The sequence below is a fragment of the Hemiscyllium ocellatum genome, chromosome 14, assembly GCF_020745735.1.
Source record: "Hemiscyllium ocellatum isolate sHemOce1 chromosome 14, sHemOce1.pat.X.cur, whole genome shotgun sequence".
NCBI lineage: Eukaryota > Metazoa > Chordata > Chondrichthyes > Orectolobiformes > Hemiscylliidae > Hemiscyllium > Hemiscyllium ocellatum.
This window is the reverse complement of record NC_083414.1, coordinates 11,013,588-11,038,573: the sequence shown is the minus strand read 5'-3', so window position 1 is coordinate 11,038,573 and position 24,986 is coordinate 11,013,588. Positions and strand designations below refer to the sequence as shown.

Genomic DNA, 24,986 nt, shown 5'->3' with positions numbered 1-24,986 from the left:
GTTTGGTGGTTATTATGACTTTAAATGGTCGAATGCCTCGTGGCATGGTTCTGTTCACTGAAATTTTGTGTTCTTCTCCAGAAAATTGGCTAACGGTGCCACTACATCGCTGAAGTTTGGAACAAACCTCCAATAGAATCCGCTGAGTCCCAGGAATCCAAGCACCTCTTACTTCGAGGTTGTCATGGAAATTCCTTGATTGCCTTATCTTTGCTTTCCTTGGGGTCAACCTTCCATGGCCGATGTTATGTCCCAGGAACATCACCTCTGCTTTTGCAAATTCAGTTTTATTTAAGTTTATCACCAGTTTTGCTTCTCATTGTTGTTCAAAGAGAACTGTCAACTGTACCATGTGATCTTTCCAGGACTCACTAAAGACCATGACATCATCAAAGAGACAGCACAGTTTGTTAACCCAGCCACAACTCTGTTCATGAGTCTTTCCAATGTGGCAGGTGTGTTCTTCATTCCCAAGGGCATCACTTTAAACTGATATGGCCCACTTGGGGTTACAAATGCAGAAATTTCTTTCACCATCTCTGATAGAGGTACCTGCCAGTAACCAGGCATTAAGACCAACTTGGTGATGTAACTGGTATGTCCAACTTTCTCGATACAGTCCTCCCATCTAAGAATTGGATATGAGTCCGATTTTGTAACAGCGTTGACCTTCCAATAATCCACGGAGAATCGTTGAGTTTCGTCTGGTTTGGGAACTAAGACGATCACCGAACTCCACTCGCTCTGGCTTGGTTTAATGGTGTCCTCATCAAGCATGGCCTCCACCTCCATCTGAACCTGTCTGGCTTTAGAAGGATTAAGCCGATATGAGTGTTGTTTTATCGGAGCAGTATTCCCTACCTCTACTTCAGTACAACAGCTTACATCTGTCCTTATACTGCAGTAACAAATCTTTCAACTGCTTTCTACACTCCTGAAACGGATAGCCTAGTAGTCTGTCCCACTCCTCAAGGACTTTTCATTTTTTAAATTTATCTTGAGGCACATCAAAATCCACATCATCTGGATGTGATTCCTCGGTCTGCAGTAACTAACAGCTATTTCTCCAGTTCATTTTCTCTAGTATAATACGGTTTCAAGATGTTCACGTGACATAAATTTTTCTATCTGGCATCTTTACTAGATAGTTCACCTGACTGAACTTTTTCTCAATTTGATAGGGACCACTAAACCTGGCTCTGAAGGGATCTCTTATCACTGGTAACCATACTAACACGAGATCCTCTTGGGAAAACGTCAGAGTCTCAGAACTTCTACCTGCCACCTGCTTCATTCTACACTGGGCCCTCTTTAGGTGCTGTTTATCTAACTCACCTACTCAATTTAGTCTCTCCCTCACCTCCGATACATAATCTAAGTGTGAGATCTCTGACTTTGGTCCTGTCAATTTTTCTTTAGTTAATTTCAAAGGACCTCTCACTTCATGCCCAAATATTAACTCGAAGGGAGTGAACTGAGTAGATTCATTTGGGTCATCTCTAATGGTAAATAATACAAATGGGTTACCTTTATCCCAATCATTCGGGTAATCCTGATACTAAGTTCTCAACTTGGTCTTCAAGGTCTGATGCCACCTTTCTAAAGCTCCCTGGGATTCAGGATGATACACACTGGATTTAAAGTGCTGAGTACTGAAGCTATCCATAACTACTTCAAGCAGCCTAGCAGTCAAATTTGACCCTTGGTCCAACTGAATCTGTCTGGGTAGCCTGTACTGTGTGACGTAAGCTACTAACTCCTCTACTACCCATTTTTGCCTTGATACTCAGTAATAGAATTGCTTCTGGAGATCTAGTAGACGCATCCATTATGGTTAACAAGTATCGGTTCCCACTTTTAGTTCTCGGGGGGTGGGGGCAGGGGGAGCTTACACAATCAACTGTAACCCATGTGAAAGGTTCTTCAAATGCAGGAATTGGCAACAAGGGTGCTGGTTTTATTACCTCCTGTGGCTTACCTACCATTTAGCATGTGTGGCATTTACGGCAAAAGTTAACCACATCCTTGTGCATTCTAGGCCAATAACAATGTTTTTGTACCTTAGCATGAATTCTTTTTTACGGCTCGGTGACCTCCTACAGGTAGTTCATGTGCTTCCTGTAACACTTCCTGACTATATGCTACTGGCAACACAATCTGGTGCACATCGGTCCATTTCTCTTCTGCACTAACCTACTATGGTCTCTGTTTCCACTTCTGGATTCCGTCTTTCAGATAATAACCCTCCGGAATATTCTCTTTTCAGGGTACACATTTATGTCTTTTATCGTCTTGCTTTGCTGTTGCAAGTCCCTTAGTCTTTCGGATTAAACACTTCTATCTGACCCTCTGCCTGTTCAGGGTTATCCTGTACCAATATATCAAACAGGGTATATGCTAACCGAACCTTAACTCCTTCATCGTTCTCTTTACTTTTGGCTTTGTGCAGTGACTTATGATAGTGGGATCTGGTTACCACACAGATTTGGAAAATACCAGGATATTTCTGTTTTAACTCCTCAGTTTCTTGCTCTTCCCTGAGCTTCTCCACAACAAGGGGTGTCATTCCCACCTTGAATCCTGCTAAACCATTCCCAAGAACAAACTGAATTCCTGGAACTGACACTGTCAATCATTCCCACTGTAACTTCCCCAGTCTTGAGTTGGCACTCCAACCTGATTTTAGATAGGCGAACACTAAATTTCTGTCCATCTGACCCACAAATTACCACACTCTTGGGTAACAGATCAGAAAGAGTGCACATTCATTCATCGCTTACTATCAAAGTTAGATCCTGTATCTCTCAAAATTATAACTTGTCCTTCTTCCCCCTGTTATTTCTGAGTAAACTTTACCCACAGAGGCAAATTGTTTGTAAAGATCAGGTACTTACTCCGTACCCAGCCCCTGCCGCTCTTCTTGGGGTCTCCTCTATTACCTTCACTAATGCCACTGGCTTAGCTTCTTTTTCCACATCTTTTCCCACAGTGCCTTTGTTTAATGACCAGCACTGTGTCTTTACGTGTCCTACTCTCTGGCAGTGAAAACACCTGTTCCCAGTGCCTTTCTGAAACCACTGGCACGTAATTTTCTGTATCCCACTCATTACAGTGAAAACACCTGAGGCCTTTTACCTCCTGTCTACCCTCTTGAGCTTTTTTATCCTGCGATAAATTCTTACCAGTGTTCTCCACTTTTGGTTTTGTAGTGTAGGATCTCCCCTTCTCCCAACTGCTGACCCTCACAGAATGAAATTCCGACAGGAAGCTTGTCTTATGCACCAACATGTACTCATCTGCTAATTCTGTTGCCCTTCTCGCTTTATGAACTTTCTGTTCATCCACATGAACTCTTACCAACTCTGGGAGTGAGTTTTTAAACTCCTCCAGCAGAATAATCTCTCTTCCAGCCTCAAAGGTCCTATCTATTTTCAAAGCACGCATCCATCAATCAAAATGACAACGTTTAATTTTTTCAAACTCAGTGTAACTCAACCTGGTATCTTCTTTGTGTTTCTGAATCACTGTCAATATGCTTCTGGTACCAATTCATAAATGCTTAAAATAGCCTGTTTAACCTCTTCATAGTCTCTTGACCCCTTCATCTGATAGTGCGACAAATACCTCACAAGCTCTGCCTACTAGTTTAGTCTGAACTAGCATTACCCATAAATCCTCAGACCACTCTATCTGCTTAGACAGTTTTTCAAATGAAATAAAGCAGGCTTCAACATTTTTCTCATCAAAATGTAGCAGAGCTTTGACATATTTGTATATATACTACCTTCTCTTTTAATCTCCATCCTGTTAACTTGACTTTGCTGACTAAATCGCAGCTTCTCAAGTTCAAATTCTCTCTTTTTGCTCAGCTAAGAACCTCTCTCTCTTTCTTTTCCCCTCTCTCTCTTTCTGTTTCACTTTCTTCTCTCACTTTGCTCAGCTAAGAACCTTCTCTCTCTCTTTTTCCTCACTCCCTCTTATCTCTCTCTTTCTCTTTCTCCCTTTATCTTCTAACTCAATTTTCCTAAATTGTAATTTAAGTTTTTCTACCTCTACTGCACTTGTCTGTTTCTCTGATAGACCTAAGTGTTTGAGTAATTCCCTTCCAATTTCAGCTTTACTTTTGTCCTTGGTTAAACCCAAATTTAATGTATTTACTCTTTCTAGCAGTGTGGCCTTTTTCTTTCCTTCTAAACTTCCTTGGCAAATTTGAGAATCATCTTCAAATTCCAGAACCTCTTTAGCAATCTTAAGAGCCATTTCTTTCACTTTTAATTTAATCAATCACGAGATCCTAAAAGTAAACAAATTGCCTCACTTACATTTTATTTAAAGATCTAGGACAATAACCTACAAGTGTTTAAATCTGCTGGGACTTTTCTTATTCAAATCTGTCTAAACCAGTTCAAATCCCAACGACGAGCCCCCAAACTGAGACGACGCGGAGTAAATCCTTCTGCTTAATTTAAACCAGCAACACAGAAAAGATTAATCCGGTGCAGTTATCTGTGAAAATTCGAAATGACAAGTACTATTTAAAGTAAAAGTTAACAACGTTATTTTTTAAGGTATATCAGAAAATAATTGACAAACAACCATTCACAAATCCTTCCTCTAACCTATCTTTTACCTTTCCCTTCAATAATCCTAGTCCGATAAAATACCTGATTAAGATTTACCAAAATTCAACTTTTTTAAAAAACCAGTCAGATGTCGAATCTTCTTTTCTTCTTCTTAGGTTTTCTGCTTCACAGGTTACTGATCGATAAAGGTACCTTTAAGAGAGCTATTCTCCGGGCAGTCTGCAGATGTCATTGGCTTGGCAGTTCACCCCCCAGCTGTTCAATTTTCCCCCGTCTTATACCCCCAAAGCATCGGATTGTGTCATTGGCTTTTAATATTGTCAGTGAACTAAATTCAGACTTGATTGGAGTTTAGTATTTTTCGGGGTATAATTTAAATTGATTGGCCTAATTCAAATCTGTTTTGTCGTTTCCAGGCAAGCCAGCTAATCTAGCTTTCATCCAAGTGTTACATTGTTACCTTATTGAGAACACTTGGTGCTGTCAGATAGTTCTGCTAGCTTTTAACTCTCTTAAAGGTACAATACATCCACACCTTCGTAACCAAACACTCTCACTCTCCCTCTCTCCCATGCGCGCGCGCGCTCTCTCTCTCTCTCTCTCTCTCTGTCTCTCTCTCCCTCTCCCCCCTCCCCCTTTTTAAAAAGATATTATCTCAAGAATGTGATTTGAATGAAGTTCAGGGATTTACATATTATTGAATCGAAACTTGCAATTCATTCTAAAAGATGAAAGATGTAACAGCAACCTAGGTTTGTGCCATAAATTGCATCAGTTTATGACACTACGATCATTTGCTACAAATTCTTTATCCTATGATCCTACTCCACTCGCTACCTGATGGAAGAACAGTGCTCCAAAAGCTTGTACTTTGAAATGAGCCTGTTGGACAAGAGTCATAGAGATGTACAGAATGGAAACAAACTCTTTGACCCAACTAATCCATGCCGACCAGATATCTCAACCTAATCTAGTCCCATTTGCCAGCACTTGGCATATATCCCTCTAAACCATTTCTATACATATACCCATCCAGATGCCCAATAATTATGGTAATAGTACCAGCCTCCCCAACATCCTCTGGCAGCTCATTCCATACACGTACCACCCTCTGTATGAAAAATTTGCCCCATAGGTCCCTTTTAAATCTTTCCCCTCTCACCCTAAACCTATGTCCTCTAGTTCTGCACTCCTCCACCCCAGGGACATTGTCTATTTATCCTATTCATGTCCGTCATGATTTTATAAACCTCTATAAGGTCACTCCTCAGCCTTTGATGCTCCAAGGAAAACAGCCCCAGTTTATTCAGTCTCTCACTGTAGCTCAAATCCTCCAACCCTGGCAACATCCATGTAAATCTTTTCTGAATCTTTTCAAGTTTCACAGCATTCTTCTGATAGGAAGGAGACCAGAATTTCATGCAATATCCCAAAAATGGCCGAAACCATGTCCGGTACAGCTGCAACATGACCCCTCACCTCTATACTCAGTGCTCTGACCTATGAAGGAAAGCATATGAAATGCAAGCTTCGCTATCCTATCTACCTGCAACTCCACTTTCAAGGAACTATGAACCTGCACTCCAAGGTCTCTTTGTTCAGCAACATTTCCCAGGACTTTACCATTAAGTGTATAAATCCTGCTCTGATTTGCTTTTCCAAAGTGCAGCACCTCACATTTATCTAAATTAAACTCCATCTGCCCATCTGTTCAAAATCCAGTTGTACTCTGAGGTAACCTTCTTCGCTGTCCACTGCACCTCCAATTTTGGTCTCATCTGCAAACTTATTGTACCTCCTATGTTTATATACAAATCTCTATCTTCTACCTTCAGGCCAGTTCTGTATCCACATAGCTAGTTCTCTCTGTATTCCATGCATTCTTCCATGAGGAACCTTGTTGAACGCCTTACTGATGTCCACATCAATCACATCCACCGCTGTGCCTCATCAATCTTCTTTGTTACTTCTTCAAAAAACTCAATCAAATTTGTGACTTATGATTTCCCACACACAAACATTGCTGACTATCCCTAATCACGCCTTGCTTTTCCAAATAAATGTAAATCCTGTCCCTCAGTATTCCCTCCAACAACTTCGGGCAGCATGGTGGCACAGTGGTTAGCACTGCTGACTCACAGCACCAGAGACCCGGGTTCAATTCCCGACTCAGGCGACTGACTGTGTGAAGTTTGCACGTTCTCCCCGTGTCTGCGTGGGTTTCCTCCGGGTGCTCTGGTTTCCTCCCACAGTCCAAAGATGTGCGGGTCAGGTGAATTGGCCATGCTAGATTGCCCGTAGTGTTAGGTAAGGGGTATATGTATGGGTGGGTTGCGCTTCGGCGGGTCGGTGTGGACTTGTTGGGCCGAAGGGCCTGTTTCCACACTGTAAGTAATCTAATCTAATCTAATCTAATCTAATCTAACTTGCCCACTACCGAGATCAGACTCATCAGTCTATAGTTCATGGCTTTTCCTTACCATCTTTCTTAAATAGTTGCACCATTAAAGCTAACCTTCAGTCTTCCAGCGCCTCACTTGTGACTATTGATGATACAAATATCTCAGTAAGGGGCCCAGCAATCACTTCCCTAGCTTCCCACAGAGTTCTGGGGTACACCTGAACAGATCCTGGGGATTTATCAACTTTTATGCTTTTCAAGACATTCAGCACCACCTCCTCTGTAATATGGACATTTTTCAAGACGTCACCATCTATTTCCTCACATTCTGTATCTTTCCTGTCCTTCTCCACAGTAAACACTGATGCAAAATACTCGTTTAGTATCTCCACATCTCTTGCGGTACTGCATATAGGCTCTGGATTAGTTGTGCTGGAAGAGCACAGCAATTCAGGCAGCATCCGAGGAGCAGTAAAATTGACGTTTCGGGCAAAAGCCCTTCATCAGGAATACAAACACAGAACTTGAAGGGTGGAGAGATAAGTGAGAGGAGGGTGAAGGTGGGGAGAAAGTAGCATAGAGTCTATGCAACTTTCTCCCCACCCCCACCCTCCTCTCACTTATCTCTCCACCCTTCAGGCTCTCTGCCTTTATTCCTGATGAAGGGCTTTTGCCCAAAATGTCAATTTTGCTGCTCCTCGGATGCTGCCTGAATTGCTGTGCTCTTCCAGCACAACTAATCCAGAATCTGGTTTCCAGCTTCTGCAGTCATTGTTTTTACATATTAAAGATTTTAACTGGAGAACTATTCAAAGTTTTTATTTTTTTTAAAGAAACTCACAAGGTTGGAAAACAATCATCTATGACTTTCATTATAAATAGTGAGACATAGTGTTGGGATTTTCACCTACCTTTCATTCCTGCCAAGAGCTTGAATGCGCACATTGGGGATGTTGCAAATTTAAAATTTAATAATTACTTCGTGTTACTTTCCTGATTCATATGGTGTCATTGTGTGGGCGCCTTAAAAAGGACAGCCAAAGTTTACTGCCTGATTCAGTCAAATACAATATTAACCAGTTTAAGTCAGAATCCTGGGATATGTAAAGGACCTACAGCTGTTTCAGTCACCAGTAAGTGAATTGGTCCAGGCCTAGAGCAGCCCAGAAAATAGCAGTCCTTAAGGAGAACACGTGTACTGCATAGTCCAAAATTAAAACTAGGTTATTGCTTTTTGTATAAGCAACCAAGCAACAAATGCTAAGACCTGTTTATGGACATTTTCTGCCCTCTCCCTTTAATGATCGATTTAACTCCGTGGTGTAGTCTCCAGATGTCTCTTCCCTGTGTGACCTCAATCCCCAGCCATGGGGACGACTTCACATGTTGAGCATCGATGGTTCCATCCCCTCTACATTAGCTGCTTCATAAACATTAAAATCTATTGTAGGGATGGGCAATGGATTGAAATATGTTGCACCTCACAGTCGCAATTTCTGAAATGTAGAGCACATAACCAGTTGGGCAGAGAACTGTCAAAACCAGAATTCACTCTTAAGGGTTTGAACCTTAGGAAGAGAAGGGTGAGGACACAAAGGGCAAATATACTTACTGATGCAAAGTTTATTTTCAATTATTTATTGCAATTCGTGGTTTTTGTATTTGCTTGTTTTTGGGCAGGCTTCTTCATTTCTGCTTTAAAAAAAAAACAAATTGAGCAGAATATTTATTGAGCTTTGGTTCCATTAGCCGTCAAGTTACAGATATTTCCATTTAAAACAAATAAATCAAGCTTCCTAAATCTGTAGCACCCCAACAACAGCACAATTGAAAGCAGCTCAAACCATTTTACTGCCATGAGGCATTTTGTCTCTCCTGTTGTTGTTTAATGCCAGTAAAACAACCTGGCAATCCACCGGAGGCTAATCAGTGACCTGTGATAGCTGGAAAGCAGAAATGAACTGCTAGTATTCTAAATGCACAGCTTAAATCACTGGGGATTTTTGGGTACAGATTATTAATTAAAAGTCTTAATGTTTACACAAGGACATCTTTAAATTAGAGCATTGGTTCATTTAGGTAGTCAGTTTGGGTATTGGAATTGTGTGTCCAGATTAGGACACCGTTTGGATCCAGTGCACTGTGCCCTTTTCTGCTGCTATTGCAGATTTTGTGGAAAGCATGTTGTTATGGGAGAAAAGCAACATAGGGAAAGTTTTAATTTTGTCTTTACCCCTCCTCAGAATGCTGATTCCTGCTTGCCTAAGGTTCCAGCAGTCAGTTCTCCAGAACCTTGCCCATGCCACCTAGAACCCAAATAGTGGTGGATGACGTTCAACCATGAGAGCATCACACTTGAGGCAAATTCTATCCCTCACCCAGTATTTTCATCTGCATGAGATTCTTCCACAGTTCCTTTTATTTCTTCCCTTCAGCCAGTGGATCTAACACTCCAGCTGCAATCAAGGCAATTGCTAGTTGACATGGGCGGCACGGTGGTTAGCACTGCTGCCTCACAAGCGCCAGAGACCCGGGTTCATTTCCCGACTCAGGCGACTAACTGTGTGGAGTTTGCATGTTCTCCCCGTGTCTGCGTGGGTTTCCTCCGGGTTCTCCGGTTTCCTCCCACAGTCCAAAGATGTGCAGGTTAGGTGAATTGGCCATGCTAAATTGCCCGTAGTGTTAGGTAAAAGGGGTAAATGTAGGGGAATGGGTAGGTTGCGCTTCGGCGGGTCGGTGTGGATTTGTTGGGCCGAAGGGCCTGTTTCCACACTGTAAATAATCTAACAAAAAAAGGGGGCCATTTGGCCCATTGTGCCTGCACTGGCTTTTTCAAACAAGCATCATTCCAGAGTGCCAATTCCCTGTTTCTCTCCCACACTCTTGCATATCACTTCTTTTCAAATAATCATCCAGTGCCCCTTTGAATGTCTCAGTTGGTTTTGCCTTCACCACATCTCCAGGCGTTGTGTTCCATATTCAGAGTGAAAAGAAATTTCCTCACTTCACCATGACTTCTTTTGCAGATCACTTTAAGACTATACCCACATGTTCTTGTTCCTTCAACAAATGGGTGCACCTTCTCCCTATGTAATCTACTCAGCCCATTCATTGTTTTTAAAAGCTCGGTCAAATCTCTTCTCAACCTTTTTCTCTTCAAGAAGAACAGTCCCAACTTCTTCAATCTATCATCATAACAAGTGCCTCATTCCTAAAACCATTCTTGTAAACTTGTTCTGCACTCTCCAACACATTCACGTCCTTCCTTGGAAGCTGCTGTGTAAGAACCTTTGGTGAGTAGTGTGGAGGATACTGAATGTTATTTACCACACAGTCTACCTGTCCTGTCACTTTCAATGATCTGTGCACATTTACACCCAGGCTGCTCTGCTGTTGCAATCTCCTTAAAATTGTATCCCCTATTTGATGTTGTCTTTCAATGTTCTTCTGAGCAAAATTTATGACAAAATCCAGATCAGATAAACCACACAGACTTGAGATTTGTGGTGTAATTGGCTCAGTAGCACCCCAGCTGGAAAATGCTTTCACTGCCAAGCTGACTTTGTTGGTGATGTTTTGAATTTGAGTGTCATGTACTATGTCTTTAGTGACTGGGATGACAGTACATCACTTTATTCTTCTGAAATTTTCCAGTGTTCATTGTTGTTGACCATAATACTATCCTTCTCCACTTGCTCCCTTCTTATGGTCCAGCTCCTTGCAACTGCCCTTACATGGTTCCACCGAACCAAATACAGTCAGTGGCTCTCTAGTATTGGCTTTTCTTTTCTCCCTCTCATTGACCTGAACACCAGAGATGAGGTGAGAGTGACTGCCCTCGACATCAAGAGTGCATTTAACCAAGTGTGGCATCAAGGAACCCTAGCAAAACTGGAATCAGTAGGATTTGAGGGGAAAATCTTCCACTCGGTGGAGTCCTATGTGGTACAAAGAAAGATAGTTGTGTATGTTAGGCCCCATTTGGAGTACTGTGTCCAGTTTTGGTCCCCACACCTCAGGAAGGACATACTGGCACTGGAGCGTGCCCAGCGGAGATTCACACGGATGATCCCTGGAATGGTAAGTCTAACATACGAGGAATGGCTGAGGATCCTGGGATTGTATTCATTGGAGTTTAGAAGATTAAGGGGAGATCTAATAGAAATTTACAAGATAATACATGGCTTGGAAAGAGTGGATGTTAGGAAATTGTTTCCGTTAGGCGAGGAGGCTAGGACCCGTGGACACAGCCTTAGAATTAGAGGAGGTAAATTCAGAACAGAAATGTGGAGATATTTCTTCAGCCAGAGAGTGATGGGCCTGTGGAATTCATTGCCGCAGAGTGCAGTGGAGGCTGGGACGCTAAATGTCTTCAAGGCAGAGATTGATAAATTCTTGATGTCACAAGGAATTAAGGGCTATGGGGAGAATGCGGGTAAGTGGAGTTGAAATGCCCATCAGCCATGATTGAATGGCGGAGTGGACTCGATGGGCCGAATGGCCTTACTTCCACTCCTATGCCTTATGGTCTTATGTTGGAGGTCCGTCATCAGAGCTACAGGACATCTTTGCAGGAGAACATCTGTGCAGGGACTCCACAGGTCTTCCTGATAGGCAAGCCATCTTCAACTACTTCAATCACAGGGTATTTGCTCAGCAAATGCTCAGCACCATTTGCAGTCCTTCCAATACTAAAGTGTTGGTATGCAAATGCAGCAAGTTCCAGGCTTAGACCAAGGAATGGCAAGTAACATTCATGTCAGACAAGTGCCAGCATTGACCATGTCCAACAAGAGAGAATCTAACCATTGCCCCTTGATTTCCAGTCATGCCCTGACATGTAAATTGCAACAAGTTGTGACTTAATGTTATTATAATGGATTCCAGGCCGGTCTTATGAAATATGAAACAAGACACAAAGCCTATCCTTTTCTTGGCAATAGGTTTTGTTGCAGAATGCAGCATTACTTATGTCTGCCTCCTGCAAACACCACCACTTTGTCCCACAAATCTCTAGTCATTCAATTTGATAAATCAATGAAAACACTGAACCTGAAATTGAACCAGATTAGGAGAAAGTGAGCACTGCAGATGCTGGAGATCAGAGCTGAAAATGTGTTGCTGGAAAAGCGCAGCAGGTCAGGCAGCATCCAAGGAACAGGAGAATTGGCGTTTCGGGCATGATTCCTAAAGAAGGGCTCATGCCCGAAATGTTGATTCTCCTGCTCCTTGGATGCTGGCTGACCTGCTACGCTTTTCCAGCAACAAATTGAACCAGATTAGACATGTTCCAGTCTATTACAGGAGCATTGTAGCTAGCAACAAAGTCTCAAAGGAATCTGAATAATTTAAATTAGAATATAATTTTGCAGGCTACGTACAAGTTGTAAAGAGCCTGAATTGTGCCAGCAACACCACGAGTTCCCTCTTCAAGGAGACATAGTGCAGATATAACTGTGAAAGAGGCGGGCAGTCAAGTCAGTCTCTATTTTTGCCCTTTTAATAAATTAATTAAAACAATGAAACCAAATTCAACCACATGAAACTGAATTAAAGCAACTGAGCTAAATTTGAACAGTGGCAGCCCCCAAAGAGAAACTGCAAGAGAAGGCAAGATCTCAAAAGAAACTTAAATTAGAATGTGTTTTAGGAGGCGATGGCACACTAGAGCCCCTGCAGTGTACATGACTTAGTGAGCTCCTGAAGTGTGCCAGCAGCTACTGTGTTATTGTTCATCATGTTCACAATATCTGTTCAGAGATGTTCTTAAAATACATCTGGAGCAGATAGGACTTTAACCTCATTCTTTGGTTCAGAGGTAGAGACACTATCATCCATGCCACAAGAACCTGGAAATGCTCCAGAACTTTTCCATCACCAAATCACTCATGGGATTTTTAACTTTAATCACCCATGTTTCTTGTTGCTCAAATTATGCATGATGCCCAACAACGACAATATAGACCACAAAAGGGGAGGGAGAAGGGGTTAAATCAAAACAGAGTGGAAGGGCAGATAAAGCACTGCATCCTCCACTGAACACACCTTTCTCTAAAGCCGTCAAGCATATTGGTGGGTATTGCATGCTCCCTCTCCAAGGACACCCAAACATGAACATAGCTGTGGAAGAGGAGCAGGTAATCAGCAGCCGCCAGTGCTCTAGTTTTTTTCCGAGCAACCTTTTCAGAGTTATTATGACACCACATCTGGAGCAGGTGGGAATTGAACCGGGGACCCAGCTCCAGAGATAGGGACGTTACCACTGCAAAACGAGAACTGTTAACCCAGAAATGCTCAGGAAAATGAGACAAAATTAGCATGGCATGCAGATGTGTGATCTTGACCTGTTTTGCTTGAGAATCTGCCAGTTTGAGAAATCATGTTCCTTCTTTCTGGAACTATACATAATGTGTACAGTTTGTGTATAATGTGTATACACTTTGGAGACATCATAGGTCACAGAGTACTCCTTGAAATCTGTAGGAGTGCAGGAGAAAATTTGAAGTAATAAAATTGTTCTCCTGAGTAGGCTTCAGTGATGTGCAAAGCAAAAGTGAGGACTGCAGATGCTGGAAACCAGAGTTTTGATCAGAGTGGTGCTGGAAAAGCACAGCAGCTCAGGCCTATTCCTGATGAAGGGCTTTTGCCCGAAACGTCAATTTTCCTGCTGCTCAGATGCTGCCTGACCTGTTGTGCTTTTCCAGCAACACTCTGATCTAAACTCCAGTGATGTGCACCCTTCCCCCAAAAATTTCAAAAGAATGGTAATCAATTTCATCATTGAGACTCTCTTCCTTGTATAACAGCAGAATTAGGCTGACACTCACACTGCTGCAGTATAGAGGATGCACTGCTCTCCATTTTTCAGATTAAACATTAGCCACAGCATCCACAGTGGCACCCCTAAGCACCAGGAGCTGCCATCCACTGATTGGCATGCAGCTCCCACCAGGTGTGACATCCACCACCAGGGGTTTGATTCCAGGGGCCCACAAGTGGTTGTGCTGCTACTGGATTGGCAAATGGATCGGGGGCCTTCCTGAACAAAGTCACCATGTGTCTCTCACCAGCTCTCCTACCTGAATGCTGAGTATTTGCAATAGATTTTATTTTTGTATCACAGAAACCATGTTGGATGATTATCTCATTGCTGTTTGTGGGAGCTTACTGTTCAGCATTTCCTCCATCATAACAGTGGGGTTTATACTTCAAAATTATTTCATTGGCTATCTAAAATCATTTGGACTATATTGAGGTCATGCAAGGTGCCATATAAATGAAAGTTGTTCATTTCGTGTGGTGCTTCCTTTCTGTTGACATATTTTTATTAATCTACCATTTTGAGAAGAATGGTATAAAGTCAGAATGATTGAGGTAGGTTGCCAATCAGTCATTGAATGACCAAACAAGCTTGAGGGAACAAATGGCCTCCTTCTGTTCCCACATTTCCCTCAGCATGCTTCTTCTTTACTCCAGCAAGGTTTTCCTCGAGGTGGATCCCAGACATCCAGAAATGATACAAAATTGGCTTCAGGAATATGCTGACTTGCAGCTCACCTACAGGGCTACCCACCGTGACTTCTGTGGAAAGTAAGTATGAACATTCTTTTTAAAAAATGAACACAGACAATGATTAAAATACTATTTGTCACGGAAGCTATAAAGAGTTGGAAGTCTGTAAAGCCAACAGAGTGAGTTCAAATTGAATTCTGTTTAAATTAAATGTTGCTTTGAGAGAACATGTTTTTGAATGAAAGCCAAGTCGTTTAAACATAAACCACACTTAAGGAGCTACTTACTCTGAGAATTAACTTCTGGTTGACCCATCTTTTACTATTTACTATATCCTAGGCAAATGCCAGAAACAGGTGGATTTTTTTGCCTATCTAGCAAATTTCTTTAAGAAAGATCTAGTTCTAAAAGAGACCATTTACCCCACATAAAATGCAGGTTTTCCATCCCCAAAGCACTCAGGCCATCACGTGTTGAAGAAGAGATTAAGCGTGATATAGTAAACTTAGATTAATAAAAGTAAAATATATTAAAGTTCATGTACAGCTGAACTGGAAGATCAGAGAGATATTTTAGCTCACACAACACTAAAAAAGCTTCTGGAACACTGATACACTATCATTCCAGCTTCTATGGAACATAAAAATAGGGATTAATGTTTAGTACATATAAAACTCTATTCAGACCACAGTTGGAGTATTGTGTACAGTTTTGGGTTCTACAGTAGAGAAAGGTTTCTGATTCAGGGGTCAACAGAGCTGCACAAGAAATTTGTCTGGTACAGTCTTTGAAAACTTGGGCTGACTTCATTGAATAAAATTAAAGGGCAATTTGAAACAAGTTCAGTCATGTCCTTTCCGCCGTCCTTCCCTGGTCTGGCCTACATGATATTCCACACTCACAGCAATATAGTTGTCCATTAACTGCCCTCTGAATGGCCTACCAAGCTACTTAGTTCAATGTTAATTAGCAACGGAGGCAACAAAAGTGATTGCTGGGTTCCATGAAAGAATAAAAAATTTAAAATCATTTAAGTGATTGGGTAGGACAGAGTCCTTTCGGTTGTTAAATGGTAAAGTTAAATGAGTATTGTAGTGATTGTAACGAGGTCACCTCATAGAATATGAACTCCCTGATTGGAACAGATATTCTGGTCAATCAGGGAGCCCCTGATAGGTAAAAACAGGAGTGTCTGAGGTTCTGCTCACTCTGAGTGCTGGTTCTAAAAGAGCCAGTTTAAGTACTATGCACATGTAAATAAAGGGTGACTTGGTGGTGGGATAACGACCCCTGTGGAGTTACTTCAGTGACGACGAAAGAAAAAAATACGCTACTGAAGAAATTAGATCTCAATATTTGTCTTTGATTTGGATCAGCATTTCTGGCATCATGCCGCTGTTTGAAAAGCTTAAATCGTTCGATGCTGCCTTCAAAGACTGGGCCTAGTATGTAGAAAGAAAGCGTGAACATGCGTAAGGTTCATTCGTCAAACACTGGGACAATGATAGAAAAACTGCACGCATCTTTTACATTACATGGACTCCCATATTAGAAGCAGAGTTGGAATAACCTGACCTGGTGCCCCAGGAGGAGGTACAAAAGAAGAACCAGTCTCTGTCCTCAGACTCAAACATGGGTGGGTTGGGGGGGGGATTTAGTGATTGTAATGAGGTTAGCAGAGTAGACCTCATAGAATATGAGTTCCTTAATTGGGACCATTAATCTGGACTAATCAGTGAGCCCTGGCTGACATATAAGCAGGACTGTTAGATCATTCTGACACTCTGAGAGCTAGCTCTAAGGGAGCTGGATCAGTGTCAAGGGGACTTTCCACATGTAAATCAACAGTGACTTGGTGATGGGATACCATCCTCTGTGGAGTTATTTCAGGTATTGCTGTAAGATTAAATGGAAGTGATTTAGGAATGTTAACAGGAAAAATATTTTTACACATTCAGACTTGCTTATCTAAGTTAGTCACTGAAGCAGAAACTGCATATCGCATTTAAGAATGAGTTAAGTAGATAATCCAGGGAAATGGGTTGTGGGGGGGGGTGGGGGAGGGTAAAGGGATATTGAAATGAGGCCAGACTAGAAAAGAATCTGCTGATTGCAAAACCAAAAATCTCCAACTCGCCCAATCAATCAAAAACGCATCTAATTCCTACAAAATTGATAAAGCTGTTGATTTTTTGTGTCATGATGTTGGCGCCCTGAAAATATTTTGTCTTTGTTAAGTCTTTGTAATGGAGTTAAAGCTGATCTGTGATACCATAGGGAACAGTCCTTTTGTGAATATTTCCCTCACAACAGACTAACAATACCCCCATAGGAAACCTCAGGACTGTATTGTTAGAAGTTCCTGGGGCAGATTATTCACCCCCTTTCTTTTGGAATGAGCTGTCAGCTTCACAAACACCGGAAATAAGCTGAGAACAAAATAGCTTCAAATATGCAGTTTCACTTCCTCAGAGTCTTATCTAATAATTTACAATGACGTGGATTCTAGGAACAGGGCTTTGGCTTGAAATTCACCAGTAAATGGCTTCAGTGCCAGCTGTGGGTTGTGAACTTCTGCTTGGATATAGTCCTGCAAATTTTATCATATGCCTTCCTACCTACATCTGCCTCATCTACCCCAAAATGCCTTGCCTCTCCCTATCCATTACTTTTATAATAGCAGCATATATTCACACAGTGTAATCACATTTCGATAACCTGAAATCTCTGGTTAGATTAGATTACTTACAGTGTGGAAACAGGCCCTTCGGCCCAACAAGTCCACACTGACCCGCCAAAGCGCAACCCACATTCCCCTATATTTACCCCTTTACCTAACACTACGGGCAATTTAACGTGGCCAATTCACCTGACCCACACATCTTTGGACTGTGGGAGGAAACCGGAGCACCCGGAGGAAACCCACGCAGACAGGGGAAGAATGTGCAAACTCCACACAGTCAGTCGCCTGAGGCGGGAAATGAACCCGGGCGCTGTGAGGCAGCAGTGCTAACCACTGTGCCACTGTGCCGCTCACGGCGGTGGTAAGTTATGGTAAGTTATTCAGTGGTTGTGGTAACTTATTCAGCCATTCCTGCCAGCAGGGTAAGAAACTCAAAATAAGGAGACTCATGATAAGTCTAGTTCCAGACTGGTAAATCCAAGTTACCTGTGCACACTTGTCATATGAGCCATGCCAACCAGTCAGAGTGGTATTAGATATCGAAATCTGCCAGTATGTCTAAACCTGGTAACAAGTTGTCGATTGTAAACAAAGTGAAGTTGATACAGCAAGTGGATCACAATGGTGTGAAACAAAAGGCTTCATAAAGAGTTGGAGATTCCACTGTCACGTTTGTCAATCATTCTGAAACCCAAGGCTTGGAACAGTTTGACAAGCTGGCATTCTTTTCAGCAAGGAAGATGATGAGAATGGCTGCCTTCCCCAACCTTGGGGTACCTGCACTAACATGGTTCATGGCACTTCAAGCAGATCCAAGTTCAATCCTGCAGGAAAGGGGAATCACCTTGGAAAGGAGGCTGGACCACATGGTGTCCACTTGTAGCGATGGATGGCTGAAGCAATTGAAGAGAACACCTGGCATCATCCTCTGAATGGAAAGCAGTGAGGGTATGGCAGATTGGACTGCAATGACAGGTTATTAGCTGCAACATGATCTTCCCCATGTCCTGAATCAGTACTCACCAAGAGACAAGAAGCTGGACAGTTCACCATCTTTTCCCAGATCATTCTTGAATGTTGAAAGATGAAACAAATCGTCGAAAGAAAAGCAAGGAATGTCTCACTGCTGTGGTCTGGACACATGGGCAGCACTGAAAAGCTGTTACTTCACGTGCTATGTAGGTCCAAGAGGCCTTTGACCAAGATGTTACTTTGTGAATGTCAGAACACTAACCACACGTTACAAAGCTGGCAAAACTGCCATTGTGAAATGGACAAAATGTATCATTGGAACAAAAGTAACATTATCATCATTATAACCTTGCCCCAGTGCACCTCCCAACATTGCTGACCTCAGGAGTGTCAAGCTGACATTCTTACCTCCCAGTATCACGGCCAAACTTCAGCTTGTAGTTCTGGTGCTGCTTAGGAATCTATAAAACCATGGACAAGTGATCTCAGATTATAAAAAGGCAGGAGTATAACTCATCTATTTTATTAGTCCATGATAGATAGTGACAGAAGCCACAAATACTGGCAGCCTCTACCATGCTGAGTTCAAAAAGGTTACAACTTCACAAGGCATCAAGGATGAGGAAGAGCTAATCATTCCAATGATGAGGTTCTTTTTGCTTGCCCAGCATAGAAATTCCAGAAGCTGAAACTGTGGAAACTAACGTACTCATCTTAGATGACACCAGACACTGCCAAATCTGACAGTTCTACTGAGCAATTGCAGATGCAATACAGTTTTCATTCGAGGAGGCTGAAGATCTTGAAGAATTTGATGAATGCTGTCTCACTCATACAGCAATCTCCCTAGCTGAAGCTGTGAGGGTCAGAGAGATGCTTCAAGATTTTGGGTTGTAACACGAAAACACAGAAAACATTTTGACTGCATTAACGACTGTCTAAACTATATCGGCCATTTCCAACAACAGAATACTAAATGGAAGTAGATTATTGAGGTTTTCCAGAGCCAACTCCCAACTTTCTTCAATGCTTATTATTATTCAAGATCCAGCCATTATAAGGTATGAATGGATTGGAAAATGCAAACATATTTATGGAGTCACCATGTTTTTCAATTGTTTTTCTTTTGATATAGAGCACATTTGTAGGCTCAGGTTGCTAGGGTATGTCTTTATATTCTCTACCTCACACAAATTTTTGGACAAGCCCTATACAGTTCGACTGAGTGTGATTTTACTGTACTGAACAAACAAAGCCTTCAAAGTAAATTAAAATTACATGTAATAAAAGCAAAGTGCTGTGGATACTGGAGATTGGAAATAAAACCAAAATGCTGGAGAAACCCAGCAGGTCTGGCAGCATCTGGGGTGAATGAAACAGAGTTTTGATTATGATATAACTCTTCTTCAGAGTCAAGGGGAGCTGGAAAATTATGGTAAAATGGTGGTTAAACAATGTCTAATTCATTTAGTGACTTTGTGATTTTACTCCTGGATGTTGCTCAGACATTGTCCAAAAGTTCGTCTTTAATGTCTGCAGACTCGAGCAATTCTGGAGGATTGTCGATTCCATTTCAGAGTATGAACGGTCTGGGGGATTGAATTTGAGAGTGCATCTGGACAGTGTATCTTATCAGCTAACACAAACTGGGATTGAGACCATAGAACTGATCCCCTGGTGTACAAACCTTCTGCAAAATTAACTTTGATGAACTGGACACTACCAGATCTGTCTCTTTCAAACTCTCAAGTGACCAGCTTTCCAGAGAGGAAGATGGTAAATGTTGCTGTCCTTGAAGCAGAGCAACGTTGTCAGTAATAGCTGGGGGGAGCTTGCGATTTATTGTTCAAAAATGGCAATAGCAGGCTGCTCCACGCTTTGAGCTACAAAGCCTTAATGCTGAGGCAGGATGCTAGCAGAGCAGGAATGAAAAAGAAACAAATCCTGCAGTCTGACCCCACACCTTGTGGAAGCTCCTACCGCTATGTGCTCAAAGGTCTGAAGGTTGAGAATCAACCTGTTCACTCATATTAGACCCAAATTGAATCCTGACTATACGTCACCCTGGAGTCTGACATTGACCATGCTTTCAGATGCTTATGTCATAAGCTCTGGAATTCCCATCCTAAACTTTACCACCTCTCTCCTTTTACAATGCTCCTTAAGATGTATCTTGTTCACTTGCCTTTTGGCCACCTGTTCTCACACAGTTCAGTGCCAGTTTTATTGGTTTGAATTGCTCTGAAGCGTCATGAAAGGTTGGTTTGCATTTTGTAAATTATTCTTTTATGGGATGTGGGTGTCATGATGAGGCAGGCATTTCTTGCATATTCCTAATTGCTCTTCAGCTGAGAGGCTTACTAGGCCATCTCAGGGGGCAGTTAAGATTCAGCTATATTGTTGTAGGTCTGGAGTCACATACAGGCCTGACTAGGTAAGGATCCAGATAGTACTTTTACGACAATTGTTGGTGGCTGCCATGGTCACCATTACTGAGCTGAGCTTTCAATTCTTGATTTATTAATTGAATTCAAATTACATCAGTTGCCAATAATGCTACCTCTACACCACCATTCTCCACCTCCCCCCTGCACCAACGGATCAGCACAGGAGCTTACAAGTGAGTTATTAATGAGTGATACACACTGCCTTTAGAATCTGAAAACAGGGATCATTGAAAACTGTGTCTTAAATTTGACTCCCAAAATTGTCAAAATATGTTGAAAATGAAAAGTAACTAAAAGTAATAATGTTTATGGTGTTTTGCTAGAAATGATTTTTAAATTTGTAAACTTACTTGTTCCCATTACAGGCTGCGTTTCTGTGAACTGCAGAGAAGTTGAACAATTGAAGGACCAAGCTCTTACTCTGTCGTAGAGATACTTAATAGGAAGTGTCAAAATATACCTGTACTACTCTAGAATTTGTTTATGGATCCAAAGTTTCTACTTGGAAGGAAGGGCAATGTTTTGCATTGCATCTGTTACGACGAGCAACTTCTTACTGAGATCTCTGATGTATAATGCTACAAATGTCACTAGTTCTTCAGGGAGTGGATTCTAATCAATCACTAACTCTGGGAGAAGATTGGCTGGAAGCTTTTTTAGACATGCCCAGGATTCAAATCAAAGTGGAAGAAGTCAGTGGACTGTCCCCATGGAAGTTTCCATGACAATCAGCTTTACTTTCTATTCACAGAATCAAAAATTTTAAAGGGAGTAGCTAAACAGCTGGACTAACGAAAAGTGTACTGCTTAGCAAGTAGGCCTTGTGTGATCAAGGTGTTGTGGTAGAAAATGCACCAGGGAATGTTTGTTTAATTTGAAAACACACAATACATATTGTTTTTTTCCCTGTAAAGGACAGGTCCCAGGTCATGAATATATATATATCTTCTAGCAAGAATCAATGAGCCACAGGTTAACCCTGCCTGGTAATCTTTAATTGATTGTTAGTTAAATTCTTAGATCACTTTGAATTGCTTAGCAACTGCTGTTCAATCGCAGAATTACATCTAACATTATGTTTTGAGTTTTGTAAGTGCGGCCTAGCTGAGTATTGTCAATATTATGCCAATTATAAACATCCAAAGGGTTGTGCTGTTTAATCCACCAGTCATTGAGATATACAGCCTATGTTACTGGTGAGGTAAAAGCCTGGGGCAATGGCTCTGTAATACATTCACTGTGGTAATTTCTCGACCAAGCTGGGTCTTCTTCCCAACCAGTCTACAGCCTTTCCTCATCCAGTGCAAATTGTTGTTCCCTTTGATGCTTGGTATTCTTGAGGCTGTCCTGATAAATTCAAGACAAAAAGCTTCAGTCATGTGTCTGCTTTTTGCAGCAATAATCAAGTTCTGTGCTACCAAGCCATAGAGTTACACAGTAACAGAAGAGAACCATTTGCAATCTCTTAGAAGATCTATAGATCTATCCAAATTTGTACTACTCTCAACTTTGTCCCATTATCGTGTAAGTTTATTGTCATCAGCTAGTTTTTCAGGTGTTTTTCGTAAGTTCCTATGAAATCTGATTTCACCACCTTCGCAGAAAGCCAACTCCAGATATAACAGCCCTCTATGTGAAATTATTTCTCCTCATTTTCTTTCTAGTTCTTTGGTCAATATTTTAAAATCTATATCCTATGGTTTTCTATTCACTTGCCAAAGAATGTTGGAACCCTTCATAATTTTGAAATCAATTCAGTAAGACTCCTTCTCTGCTATAAGTGGAACTATCCCTGAATATCCTCTCCACATAACTGAAGCCCCTCGCCTCTGGTAGCGTTCCTAAATTCCAAACCTAAATTGAATTGCCCACTATACTCTACAGTTACACGTAGTTCTAATTTTCCTCCTGGCTTGTTGCCATTATTGGACACGAATATTTCATTTCTTTAATAAGAGACTTTTAAAATAATGCCAGACATCCAGCCTTTAATGTCCGATCCTGAACCTATGGAGTATGTCCTCTTCAGTCCTTCTATAATCAGCGGAACTCTCTGGGCCTCTTAGACCTACTCAGTTGATAGCAATACGTTGTTGAGTCAAGACATGTTCAAAGTTCTGAGTAAAAAAGTCAAGATGCTGCCTTTCAGAAGGAATGTTAAACTAAGATTTTGCCAATTTGAAAGTGGCATTGAAAATCCTTTGATACCCAATAAGTCAACGTAATGGTTCAGCCACAATCTCATTAAATGGTTGAATATACTAGTCAGATTGCCTGATCCTATTTATTATGTTCTTACTGTCACCAAAGAAAGAAATGTTTAATTGCTGCTTGGGTGTGTTACTGTGCTCAAATTAGCTACTAAACAGTGACTACATTTTAAACAAAAAGAAAGCAATTCATGTAATGGCCATGAGTGATTTCTCAAGAGACGTAGTGTAGCAGTATATAGATATATGTACATAGAATCATAGAGATGTACAGCATGGAAACAGACCCTTCGGTCCAATCCGTCCACGCCGACCAGATATCCTAACCCAATCTAGTCCCACCTGCCAGCATCCGGCCCATATCCCTCCAAACCCTACCTATTCATATACCCATCCAAATGCCTCTTAAATGTTGCAATTGTACCAGCCTCCACCACATCCTCTGGCAGCTCATTCCATACATGTACCACCCTCTGCGTGAAAAAGTTGCCCCTTAGGTCTCTTTTATATCTTTCCCCTCTCACCCTAAACCCACGCCCTCTAGTTCTGGACTCCCCCATCCCAGGGAAAAGACTTTGCCTATTTATCCTATCCATGCCCCTCATAATTTTGTAAACCTCTATAAGGTCACCCCTCAGCCTCCGACGCTCCAGGGAAAACAGCCCCAGCCTGTTCAGCCTCTCCCTATAGCTCAGATACTCCAACCCTGGCAACATCCTTGTAAATCTTTTCTGAATCCTTTCAAGTTTACTTATTCCTTTTGTCACCAGGGAGGAAGGGAGATTACATCACTCAGCTGTCAATTTTGATGAGAAAGCTGAGAAAAAGCCTTTCTTTAAAATGCTTGGGGAAGCTACACTGCACAGCAGAGTACTTCATTAGGTGGCAAAGTGGCTAGCACTGCTGCCTCACAGCACCAGGGACCCAGGTTTAATTCCAGCCTTGGGTAACTATTTGCACATTCTTCCTATGTCTGCTTGGGTTTCCTCTGGATGCTCCAGTTTCCTCCCACAGTCCAAAGATGTGCAGGTTGGTGAATTGGCCACTATAAATTGTTCAGGGATATGTAGGTTAGGTGCATTAGTCAGGAGTAGTTGTAGACTGATGGGGAATGGATTTGGGTGGGATGTTCTTCGGAGGGTCGGAGTGGACCTTTTGAGCTGAAGGCCCTGTTTCCACACTGTAGGGATTCTATAAATATGTGTGTTAGTGTGACAGAAATTAAACCACTGAAGCATCATGGTTTAATATATATTTTACCAGCAGAGGCCCGCAGAGCATTTGTGGTCAAATTTGCTTCCTTATTGCAACAGAACTTCTTAATTACAGGAATTTCAATCACTATTTCAGCAAAGATTTTATCAGAATAAAAATTTCTCACGCAGGAAATAAGTTACATGAAGCTGTTCAAACAAGCCTAGGAATTAATTACCTACTTTGTCAAAATTCTGGTCTTATGATTTTGTGGAATATTATCATTGAATTGGGAAATGTTTTATTGTGAGTTGAAAATGTTGAGATCTGCCCTCAACATTATTTGGGGAATAAATACGTTTTCCTTCTGTTCAGAATCTTTCATCAAAGAGACAGCCTTCCTAACTACAAATCTTGTTCCAGTAGAGTCCATTTTTAGGTTTCAAATTATATCCAAACATAACTGTTCCTTCTTTGAGTGTCTGATTTGCACTGACATGCTGCAGTTGGAGACTTATCTATAGAATCAGTGCGACCAGGCAGCTTTTCTAAAATATTGTCATTCAAATCAATTGAATCTTCATTTTAGGATATTATTGGAATATAAAAAGCCCGAGTTTATTATGTGTTTTTGTATCTTCAGCATGTTTCAGTGTGCTTTACGATCAATGCACTATTTGATAAACTTTCCAGACCTTACAGTCTTTTCCCTCAAAAGGAATCCCCAACTTAGCAGAGGACATGAAAGCTAAGGCATAGAAATTTGACCTGGGTACTTGAGTGAAAGAATAGCTTAGCTAATGACATTGCATCATCCAACCTCTCATACCATCCCAGTCACATGTCATTCCATCCTGTCCATGCCATCTCTGTCATACCATCTCCTTCTCACACTTGACATCCTCATCCTTCCCTCAGATCCCATTCCAATCTTCCATCCAGGGTAACTTTGTTGCTGGGCTGTCCTATTGCCACCAAATGTTT

At 41.6% G+C, this 24,986-nt stretch overlaps 1 protein-coding gene across 3 annotated transcripts in view; it reads left to right on the top strand.

The window, feature by feature from the left end:
• hemk1 (HemK methyltransferase family member 1) overlaps positions 1 to 24,329 on the top strand; it is a 134,361-nt gene extending 110,032 nt beyond the window's left edge. For 2 of the 3 annotated variants that reach the window (XM_060835355.1, XM_060835356.1), the window contains exons 10-11: positions 14,461 to 14,574; positions 20,964 to 24,329. In XM_060835355.1, the coding sequence (XP_060691338.1) occupies positions 14,461 to 14,574; positions 20,964 to 20,994 (145 nt within the window). In that variant the 3' untranslated portion in view covers positions 20,995 to 24,329. Of the gene's footprint in view, positions 1 to 14,460; positions 14,575 to 20,963 lie in introns of those variants that run through there. The other variant, XM_060835358.1, reaches the window with a different exon arrangement.
• Positions 24,330 to 24,986: the final 657 nt, after the last annotated feature.